The sequence below is a fragment of the Manis pentadactyla genome, chromosome 4 (genome assembly GCF_030020395.1).
Source record: "Manis pentadactyla isolate mManPen7 chromosome 4, mManPen7.hap1, whole genome shotgun sequence".
Lineage (NCBI taxonomy): Eukaryota > Metazoa > Chordata > Mammalia > Pholidota > Manidae > Manis > Manis pentadactyla.
In genome coordinates this window covers 41,350,584-41,362,745 of record NC_080022.1, presented here as the reverse complement: position 1 = coordinate 41,362,745, position 12,162 = coordinate 41,350,584, and the positions used below count along the sequence as shown (strand labels likewise).

At 40.0% G+C, this 12,162-nt stretch overlaps 1 protein-coding gene across 6 annotated transcripts in view; it reads right to left on the bottom strand.

Moving 5' to 3' along the window:
* OSBPL9 (oxysterol binding protein like 9) overlaps positions 1-12,162 on the bottom strand; it is a 195,720-nt gene that overhangs the window by 55,034 nt on the left and 128,524 nt on the right. Inside the window, exon 1 of one of the 6 annotated variants that reach the window (XM_036893095.2) lies at positions 9,196-9,362. The exons of the other annotated variants lie outside the window; for them this stretch is intronic. Coding sequence (XP_036748990.1) covers positions 9,196-9,222 — 27 coding nt within the window. The 5' untranslated portion in view covers positions 9,223-9,362. Of the gene's footprint in view, positions 1-9,195; positions 9,363-12,162 lie in introns of those variants that run through there. 6 annotated transcript variants of the gene reach the window in all.

Sequence of the window (12,162 nt, the reverse complement as noted above, 5' to 3'; positions counted from 1 at the left end):
AAAAATACTCAACAAAATATTAGCAAACCGAATTCAAAAATACATCAAAAGGATCATACACCATGACCAAGTGGGATTCATCCCAGGGATGCAAGGATGGTACAACATTCGAAAGTCCATCAACATCATCCACCACATCAACAAAAAGAAAGACAAAAACCACATGATCATCTCCATAGATGCTGAAAAAGCATTTGACAAAGTTCAACATCCATTCATGTTAAAAACTCTCAGCAAAATGGGAATAGAGGGCAAGTACCTCAACATAATAAAGGCCATCTATGATAAACCCACAGCCAACATTATATTGAACAGTGAGAAGCTGAAAGCATTTCCTCTGAGATCGGGAACTAGACAGGGATGCCCACTCTCTCCACTGTTATTTAACATAGTACTGGAGGTCCTAGCCACGGCAATCAGACAAAATAAAGAAATACAAGGAATCCAGATTGGTAAAGAAGAAGTTAAACTGTCACTATTTGCAGATGACATGATACTGTACATAAAAAACCCTAAAGACTCAACCCCAAAACTACTAGAACTGATATCGGAATACAGCAAAGTTGCAGGATACAAAATCAACACACAGAAATCTGTGGCTTTCCTATACACTAACAATGAACCAACAGAAAGAGAAATCAGGAAAACAACTCCATTCACAATTGCATCAAAAAAAATAAAATACCTAGGAATAAACCTAACCAAAGAAGTGAAAGACTTATACTCTGAAAACTACAAGTCACTCTTAAGAGAAATTAAAGGGGACACTAACAGATGGAAACTCATCCCATGCTCGTGGCTAGGAAGAATTAATATCGTCAAAATGGCCATCCTGCCCAAAGCAATATACAGATTTGATGCAATCCCTATGAAACTACCAGCAACATTCTTCAATGAACTGGAACAAATAATTCAAAAATTCATATGGAAACACCAAAGACCCCGAATAGCCAAAGCAATCCTGAGAAAGAAGAATAAAGTAGGGGGGATCTCACTCCCCAACTTCAAGCTCTACTATAAAGCCATAGTAATCAAGACAATTTGGTACTGGCACAAGAGCAGAGCCACAGACCAATGGAACAGACTAGAGAATCCAGACATTAACCCAGACATATATGGTCAATTAATATTTTATAAAGGAGCCATGGACATACAATGGCGAAATGACAGTCTCTTCAACAGGTGGTGCTGGCAAAACTGGACAGCTACATGTAGGAGAATGAAACTGGACCATTGTCTAACCCCATATACAAAAGTAAACTCAAAATGGATCAAAGACCTGAATGTAAGCCATGAAACCATTAAACTCTTGGAAGAAAACATAGGCAAAAACCTCTTAGACATAAACACGAGTGACCTCTTCTTGAACATATCTCCCCGGGCAAGGAAAACAACAGCAAAAATGAGTAAGTGGGACTATATTAAGCTGAAAAGCTTCTGTACAGCAAAAGACACCATCAATAGAACAAGAAGGATCCCTACAGTATGGGAGAATATATTTGAAAATGACACATCCGATAAAGGCTTGACGTCCAGAATATATAAGGAGCTCTCACGCCTCAACAAACAAAAAACAAATAACCCAATTAAAAAATGGGCAGAGGAACTGAACAGACAGTTCTCCAAAAAAGAAATACAGATGGCCAACAGACACATGAAAAGATGCTCCACATCGCTAATTATCAGAGAAATGCAAATTTAAACCACAATGAGGTATCACCTCACACCAGTAAGGATGGCTGCCATCCAAAAGACAAACAACAACAAATGTTGGCGAGGCTGTGGAGAAAGGGGAACCCTCCTACACTGCTGGTGGGAATGTAAGTTAGTTCAACCATTGTGGAAAGCAGTATGGAGGTACATCAAAATGCTCAAAACAGACTTACCATTTGACCCAGGAATTCCACTCCTAGGAATTTACCCTAAGAACGCAGCAATCAAGTTTGAGAAAGACAGATGCACCCCTATGTTTATTGCAGCACTATTTACAATAGCCAAGAATTGGAAGCAACCTAAATGTCCATCAATAGATGAATGGATAAAGAAGATGTGGTTCATATACACAATGGAATACTACTCAGCCATAAGAAAAGGGCAAATCCAACCATTTGTAGCAACATGGATGGAGTTAGGGGGTATTATGCTCAGTGAAACAAGCCAAGTGGAGAAAGAGAAATACCAAATGATTTCACTTATCTGTAGAATATAAGAACAAAGGAAAAACTGAAGGAACAAAACAGCAGCAGAATCACAGAACTCAAGAATGGACTAACAGGTACCAAAGGGAAAGGGACTGGGGAGGATGGGTGGGTAGGGAGGGATAAGGGGGGGAGAAGTAGGGGGGTATTAAGATTAACATGCATGGGGGGGGTAGGAGAAAAGGAGGGCTGTACAACACAGAGAAGGTAAGTAGTGATTCTACAACATTTTGCTATGCTGATGGACAGTGACTGTAAAGGGGTTTATAGAGGAGACCTGGTATAGGGGAGAGCCTAGTAAACATAATATTCGTCATGTAAGTGTAGATTAGTGATAGCAAAAAAAAAAAAAAAAAAAAAAAAGGGCAGTTCCTGTGTGGTAACCTCCAACGAGTTCTACACAAGGGTATAAAGGGCATATAAAAGGGTAGGCAAAGGGTCTGTTTGTGTTTATACAGAGGATCAAAGCCTAATTGGGCTACTCCGAAAATGAACTAAGATACGATATGAAAAAGAACTTCCAACATCTGCACTCTCTGGAAGACTCATGCCAGAAGATGATCATCAAAAAACCCCAACAAAGATCCACGCACTGCTACAGCTGTAGATGCACTCATCCCACCAGTTCCTGGACTTGCCATGGGAATGAGGAAGGAGATATCTAAGCTGGCCTGTGCATACAGTAAAACAACAAATTTGACTGGATCCATACTGTTGGAACTCAACCAAGAATTTGGAGAAGTGCAAATTGTAGTGCTCCAAAGTCTTACAACTACAGACTATTTACTGTTAAAAGAACATATGGCATGTGAACAGTCCCCAGGAATGGGTTGTTTTAATTTGTCTGATTTCTCTCAGACTGTTCAAGTTCAGTTGGACAATATCCACCATATCATAGATAAGTTTTCACAAATGCCTAAGGTGCCTAACTGGTTTTCTTGGTTTCACTGGAGATGGCTGGTAATTACAGATATGCTTTGGTTATGTAACTATACTCCTATTATGTTAATGTGTGTGCGCAATTTAATTAGTAGTTTAAAACCTATACATGCTGAAGTTACTCTACAAGAAGATATGTCAAAGAAATAATCAATCTTCCCAAGTTTTCTTCCGCCTGCTACTTCTATAGCTTTTCACCTTCCTTCCTAATTACAACCCTTAAATAGAATTCGTGCCTCATATCGAATTAACCGAGTATCATAATTCTTCCAAGTGGTAAAGATACCTCAAGACAAATGCTGAGCATAGAAGCCACAGGGCATAAATCTGCAAAGAAGTAAAAAGCTAACCTTTTCAAACAATAAGGCTTCTCTCTCACTTACCAACTTCACATTTCCCTGTATGGCCCCGGAAGATGACTGGTTAGCCAGAGACGGGTAAGATTCCTCAAGGGAGGAACAACCTAAGACAGGCACAGTCGCAGGGGGGCCATCAGGTGAGAAATTGGGGATCAACAGAGGTGAGGCTTAGAACCTCACCCCCCCCGTTCTGAGAGAAATCTTCTGCATACGTGGATGTTTTATTGCCCTTGTCTAGCTTGGATTAACACATAGTCTACAGGCACACACCTGATCATCTACATGTGCTCTCTTACAACACTAAACTATGTTTTCTACCTTTATCTTGTATCTACCTACCACTTCAGCATTTTATTAAAAATAATAATAATAAAGAGAGAAATGTGGTATCCACATATAAATCAAGTATAAAAACCAAATGAATATTCATATTTGAACTGACTGTTTAGAGTTCATAATGCATGAGCAAAACCGAAAGTTTCTGTGATGACTGCCCTTGTACTGTTCACTATGTAACTTATTCATTATGTAAGAATTTGTTCTACATGTAAAAACTTGTTTGTTATGCCTCAGAAGATTGGAGACTGACAAAAATTAGGCTTGGGGTGGATTAATGATTGTGCATTGAGCATTGACTCCCCTATACAGAATTTTATTGTCGTTAACAACCATTTGATCAATAAATATGAGAGATGCCCTCACAAAAAAAAAAAAAAAAAGGACAGTCTTCCAATGGTAAAATAAATTAGTAACCGGGATGTAATGTATAGCATAAGGAATATAGTCAAGATATTGTAACAGCCTGGTAGGGTGATAGCTGGAACCTAGAATTATGTATATAAATGTTCTACCACTGTGTTGTACACTTGAAACTCATGTAATGTAATACTGTGTGTCAACTACCCTTCAATAAAAATAATTATTTAAAAAAAAAAAAAAAAGAATTCTGAAATGAGCATACTTGTTAGTATTTAAACATAAAGAGTAATCAAAGAACAAAAAGTTCTTGCAGATTATAAATCAGAGTATCTGTGAAAAAATCATAAATAACTCATTTATCCTAAAGGTTTTATTATGAGTATGCAAGCTGAATTTTTTTTTATAATTAAAAGGTTTTAAGGAAAAAAATTGAGTAGAAGGAAAGACATTGTATTGTACAGGCAGTACAAGAACAAGAGCAGACAATGACTACTGACTTGTTTCTGAAAACTCCTTCTCATGCCAAATCTTCTCATGAGTAGTTTTATACATACAGGTATTCTGCTTTATGAAAGTTCACCACAAGCCACCTTGCTTTTATGAAATACCTACATTCGCACTTGTATTCTCCAATTGAAAGAGATCCAAAGACAATTTTCACTCTTATTCGTAATGAAAAGCGAAAATAGTGTTCAGCGCTTATTTTACAGGGAGCTGTTAGAAGCAGTGCACACCCCAGGCAGCAAGAGCTGCCTCCCTCAGGAACCACACTCAGCATCTCAGCCTCAAATCGCCAGAGCTTCGAACTGGGTCTGTGAGCTTTATCACACTTTATTCTGGCCATCTGTTAACAAGATGTGTCCTAAGATATCAGAAAATCCTAAGAGAAGTTATTTTTCAGGTCTGGGAATGCTCAAAAATTTTCTCATATGAGTTAGTGGTACTTGCTCTTTGCTTTATGCCACTTTGGCTTGCCTAAGGGTTTATAGCAACACTGTAGGATAGCAGGGGAAACCCGTACTACTCTAGGGTTACAATTCAGTGTTACAGTAATGATTTGTTCACTTGATATCTCTCAGGATTATGGCACTGTGCTGGATGCCAAGATGAAGCAAATAGAGACTCTGTCTTAAGAGTTTCAAATCTCTAAGAGTTTTGAGATAAACATTTGACTGCAAGTAACTGATCCAAGCTTGGTACAAGTGTGTGTTATGGAAAAGGTACTAAGAGATTCAAAGGAGAAAGCTGAGGGCAAGAGAAAGGTTTCACAGGTAGCATTTCAGAGTGCAGGACTTGGACAGAGATGAGGAGGGGGGGAGTACAACAAGCAGTGGGCTGGGCAGGGCAGGAAACCGTGTAATGAGATGGGATGTTTGAACTTCTCTTTAATTAAGTGACTAGACAAATGAGGGCAGAGTTAAGGAAACTAACAAGGGATGCTAAGGTACCCAGGAATAAGCAGTAAGGGGGAAGCCTTCTGGGCCAATAAGAAGAAGAGCTACTCAAAGGACACTCTAGTTGTAGGACATAGCCACTGCTAGAAATGCATCAAAACAGAGGAGGAGCAAGGGGAATAAATACCCCAAAGGTTCTCTCTTTCCTTCCTTCCATCTTCTGTTGCTGCCTCCCATTGGTTAAACCCAACCAGAAACCAGAGAAAAAAGGACACTTCATGACACAGGCTGTAAAGGTCAGCTGCCTGGAGTGGAGAGCAAAAAAGGCAGAAAATGAAGAATAACCACAAGAGACATACTCCCAGAATTAGGGGGTAATATAAGCACAAAGAGAGGCTAAAAAGCAAAGGAGGCCAAATGAGAACAATATTCTCTTGGAGAACTATGTAAGATGATTATTTTTCAGATCCAGATGCTGAATCTGAAAGGAAACCAAAATTACTGACTGAACTGGAAAAATTGCGAGGTGAGCAATAGCTGGAAAGCATCATCAGAGCAGTACTCCAATTCTCTCTAGAAATAATAAAAGAGCAAGAATCATAGGGCTATAGACCTGGTTATTCTTGTCCTTAACTGTGTGACCTTGGGCAAGTCACTTGGCTTCTCTCTGAGACTATTTCCTCCACTGTAAAAACAGTGGTTAAACTAAAACTTAAAGATCCCTTCCAGTTCTAGGATTCTGTGAAGCCAGTATCTCCGAGTCAATAATCATGTGCACCATATTGGAGGAACCTGGAGTCCACTTAACTCACTTGAAAAAAATTAATTTCACTTAAATAAGGACAATAAGAACTTAAGTGTTCCAGCTGCAGCCAAGTCCTCCACAGTATGACAAAGAATGTTAAAACATAAGCAATGTTTTTTCACCGAGAAAGACTAATGAAACCAGATTTTAAAACCTGCTCTGGAATGCAGAAAGTGTGAAGAAACAACTGAGTAAGCAGAATATTGGTTGAAGTGGCACATTTTAGAAAAAACAAAATGAGCTGCTCAGTCAGTACCGGAAAGAAGCAAAGTTCGTAGAGGTGCCTGCAAAAATAAATGAACACCAATGTGGAAGAGACTACAAAATCAGTTTGTCTGCCTCGTTCTCTCTTCCACACTCACAGAGCAAACAATACCATTCCTTCATGACACAAATATTCATGTATTACATGCCAGGTATCATCACTGTCTTCAAAGGACATCTTAAGGACAATACAGATAATAGCAAACATAATCGACGATTACCTAATCTTCTGGAATGGGTTCCAATTAACTTCACTCCTTCTAAGCAGTCTGACTTCTCTATCCATCAATATGCTCTTTTTTCCAATGATACCAACTACCACAGAACCAATTAGGGCTGGTACTGCTATTAGTTTTCTTTCAACTTTATTAGAGCTCATACAGACTAGGAAGAGGGAGTTTGCCTAGGAATCTGCACACCACTTAGAACCTGCTTCTAAACATTTTCTCTAAACCTGTCTCAGTGTGGCAGCAACCAGGGAGCTTGATGACTTAGGAAACATTTCTAATTCACAGGGATAAACCTAACTCTTAACTCAGTACCACTGAGCAAAACAAAGGTCTGCACACTTAGGACATTGTTAAAGCACGCATTTTGATCATTTAACAAACATCAACTTAGAAGGTGCCAAGCACTGGACTAATTAACGACTGAGGCCCTGGGGACACAAAGATGAGTGAGGATCTCTGATCTCTAAGAGATTATAGCCTAATGCAAGAATCAGATACGTAAACAAAAAATTTACAGTACAACCTAGTGACATCTGTAGTATAGAGATATGAACAAAGAGCTGTGTTAGCACACAAAAAACAAGAGTAATTACAAGTCACTCTGCCAGAAGAAATGAATCAAAGAAAACATACAAATGCATGTCAAATGAAAAACTGGGGGTTCATAACTTGATAGCATTCTGAGCAATTACAATTCCAAGAGGTAAAGGCTGTAAAAGGACAAAGAGCTATGATCAGCTATGAAATGTTCTAATGATTAACAGTTCTCAGCTAGGGCAAATGCCTTGGGTAGAGCAAGGGCAGCTGAGTTCAGACTCAAGAAAGATAAATAAGGACCAGGTTGTGAGGGTCTTGAAGAACATGACAGGCAGCTGTACTGTGGCAAACGGGAGCCAAAACAGATTTTTAAACACAGGAGAGACTCAGTCTTATTTGATTCTGGATAAAGAGTATGGGTAGAGGGAGTCCAGTGGACTGGGAGACTAGTTAGAAGATTTTGAAAGAATCTAGGTAAAAAAGTTTTTCTGAAGTCTATGTGAGAAATGATTAGGTCTGATTTAAAGCACTATCATATGGAAAAACAGAGGCCAAATTCAAGAGTTATTATGAAGGCATATTTAACAGGACTTGGAAAACAAGCGAGATGGAAAATGTCTTTAAATGACTAATTGCCTGTGTGTTGTGGAACTTAAAATAATTAAAATATTTAGGGAGAGAGATGTGGCTTAATCACATTTTCTACCTAAGAACCATTCTTTCAAATATAATTTGTTTCAACCCTCAATGAAAAATCTTCCTAAATATAATTTTAGGCCAAGTATATTACAGTAATCATTCTACAGAATTTCCATAAAGATCAGTTACCACTCCACACTATAAAGTTTATGTACTGATAAAACCCTACATATTCCAGGGGATATTCCAGAATTTCCATTTTAGAATAAAAGCCTAGATATTATTCATGTTTAATTTCCTGAATACAGCTAAAAGTAAATGGCTTAATCAACAAAGTAAAACCAAATGCTGCTTCAAATTAACAGAAAGATCTTTTGTTCAATGCATCTCTCATCCTTTTATATCAAAAATACTTGTGAAATACAGTATGAATGCCAAAAAAATACACGATTCAAACATGTTTCCTAGTCTACTCATTATACTCAATTCTCCGTAACTAAGCTGTGCTGAAAACCTAAACTTTTCCCTTCAGTATTTATGTGAACTTCACACAACTTATCCAAAGTTTTCAGTATTTTTGCACAAGGTACTCAAAAAGCATAAAATTACCTCTTCCCACAACTCATATTCATAAATAAGCCATAATTATTACACACAAAAATACTGGGCCATGCAAGAACACAGTGCCAAAAATAAAACAAGAACAGAAAATGTTTGGCCTGCCAACTAGAGTGTGTTATTAATGGGCAACTGGTCAAAATTAAGCTTTCACATAAGAGAAAGCTTGACTTTTGTGTTTAAAATAATTATCTGAGACAGCTTTCGAAAGGAAAATAAAGTTCCTCAAAAATGAATCGAAAAAGGGGAACAGACGCTTTCCACTCTGGTTTGGGGGCGAACAACCTCTCTGTGAACAAGAAGCCCCTAGCCTCAGCCTCCAACCCATCTCCGGCCGGGAAAGTGAGTTGAGCTCCCCGGGAATAGAGGGCATGGGCGGTCACAGAGGGCACGGAAAGGAGGAAGTGGGGGAGCGACACTCGCGCCCACGGCCCGGTACAAGACAGGCAGAAGGGACCCGAGGACTCAGGGGTGGGGACCGGCCACTCTCCCAGACCCTCGGGGTCTACTCACTCTGCAAGTGGCCAGCAAGACAGCCATTCGCCTAAGCTCCCGCCCTATGTGCCTCCAGGGCAGGGAGCCGGGGGCCGCTTCCGAGGCCCCCTTCCTCTCCCTCCCTCGGCCGGATCCCCAGGCTGCGGCGCAGTGGGTCCAGCCAGATTCAGCAGGTACCTCGGGACCCTCCCCTCACTCCTTGCCCCGCCCCGCTCCAGCCCCGGTCTAGGGGCCGCACTGATTGGCTGGTCCTGCCGTCTCCTGGCAAAGAGACCCCTAGTGATTGGCCATGGGTCACTGGCCCGAAAGGTGGTAAGCGACTGCCGATTGGCGGTTAAACCAATTTTGGAGAGAGCGGGAGGCAACGGACGGGCTCCCGGAGGGCTCGGCTCCCCAGCCGCTGGTCCCCGGCCCGAATCCCCTGCCCAGACCCACTTCGGCCTGGCCGCCGCCTCGCGGAGCACACAGCTGACCTTGGGGGCTGGGGTCTTCGCGCTCGCACCTGGTCCTAAGCTTCAGGACAGGAAGCAACAGCCTCCTGGAAAGGGAGGTCGTCGCTGCTGGAAGCTCCGCTAGGCTTCAGGGACCCTGCGGTCTTCCCCATAGGGTGGAGACTGGGGGAGGACCTGGTAACAGATGCAAATATGCTTCACCTACACTCCCTGGTTTCTAGTTGCCCATCCCCAATATTTTGGCAGCTGTGGAAACCAAGTTTCATCTTGATAACTGCTTTTGCTTACTTCCAGGAAGTTGTTTATGTTGCCTGGAGGGAGAATTAGGAGAGGAAGAGACAGTATATCAATAAAAGAATGGGTGTCTGTTTTATTTTACTAATCCAGGGAAGCGTCGTGGGCCTGCTGCTGTGGCACAGCTCCATAAGGAATGTAGGTGGCATGTGAAGATGTCTCAGGAATCCAAAGGCATAACTTAAAATCAGATCAAAAGTTTGGACTTAGAGGACCCGACACACATTCATCCAAAATGCAAGAAATTACAGACATAAATATTAATTTACCTGTAAGACAATGTCCCTGTCTGCTCTATTTTTCCTTATGGTTATTTACGTACTTGTAACAAACTCCTAAACATCTATTTTTGTAGCTCATGCCACTAGCACTGTGCACACTGCACAAAAGGCTCAATAAATGCTGAGCTCAGTGATAAAAGATATGGTCACTTGTTTTATGTAAATGTTTCCAAAATGTCCAATACCAAACACATTCTTCTCACACCCACTCTTCAAAACGTCTTCCAGTGCTCCCTACCATCCACTCTAATAGGCAAACTACATAACCAGCAATTCTTGACACCTCCCTCATTCCACATTTAACTCATCACCAAGTTGTCATTTTTACCTACTAATACATTCTCAATTCTGTCCACCTCTCTCCATCACCACTACTCAATTACAGGTCTCAGCCTCTTGGAACCATTTCTTTTCCCGAATCTACCCTAGCTCCTCCAATTCATTCCCAACACTATAGCCATCATAGTAGGTTTCCAAAATCAATTTAATTATCCCCTCATCACCCTACTCCACAACATATAATTAAAGAACTTCAATTGCTTTCCATTGTGCTTAGGATAAAATCAGTTTTTAACAATGGCCTGCAAGGTTTAGCCCTACCTACCCCTCTAGCTCCATCTTAAGACTTCCACTCCCTCATTTTCTGCCCTCCACACAATGGCCTTTTTCAAGTTTCTTCAACTTGCCATGGATCTTCCAACCTCAGGGCCTTGGCACATGCTGTTACTCTTATTACACTGTCCCCTTGACACCAATCCCCACCCTTCACTTAATTTACTTCTACTCATCATTTCCTCCCTGCCTAAGTGAATTCTTCCTATTATATTCTCATTGCCCATGCAACTCTCCTTTGTGAAACTTATCCCAGCTATAATTTTACATGTATTGGAGTTAATCCTTTTAAATAATTCATTTAGTTTACATATAATGAAATGCATCCTTTTTAGATGTAGAGCTCAATATGTTTTGATAAATGCACACATGTAACCACTATCATAAGACACAGAACATTTCCATCACCCCAAAATCTTCCTTGTGCCCCTCAAGTTGTCAACTGTGCCCACCACTGTTCTGCTTCCTATTCACACTATTCTTTGACTAATGGTTATGTTCACCACTAGACTGTAAGCTTAATGAGGCAAGGATTGATCTAATTTTGTTTAAACATCTGGTACTTATTAATATTCAATAACAGATTTCCTATAGTAACAGATTATATGAAAATAAACATCAACTCTATGATAAACAGCCATTAAACTATAAATAGTGAGGGAGGAAAAAAAAACATTAATTTTGCTGATGGACAAGGTCAATATCTAACAACCTCCACTAATACTCTTAAATTTTCCTTTAATATTTGCTTTTCTAGCAGTTAATTTTGTGCCTAAGCAGCCCAAAGGACTTAATTCAAAACTAGTTGATCAAACAGTTCTCCAGGCCAGGAAGAAAAAAGTCTACCTCTCTAAATCTGTGTACTGTACTGTTAGACCCTATAAGAGACCTAACACTTATTTGTATAATTCCTGCTTAACCAGTTCTTTCATGTGCTATGTCTTATCTCCCTATTAGACAGAAGATCCATAGGGGGTCTTAAGGACTTTTTATTTAATACCACCTACCAAATCGTCAGATTTTTTTTTTAAGTGTCCTCCAAATCTCCCACCATTGTCATCATGGATCAACAGTTTCAAAATCTAATGCACTGTCACTTTTGACAGGATAATGTAAATAGTTAAGTTCAAGTAAAAATTTAGTGGCCCCAGTTATCATTGCTTTTCTTATTGATAGGCCTAAGTGTTAAGATTAGGGGCAATGATTAGGGCAATAGAGAATACAATTTATGACAGTCTTTTAACAATAATATTGAGTTTTCCTCAATTGCATATATAAAATTCTATGTTCTACTTACATAAAGAGGCTGCAGCTACAGTCCAAAGTCTACCTTTTAATAGTTACAT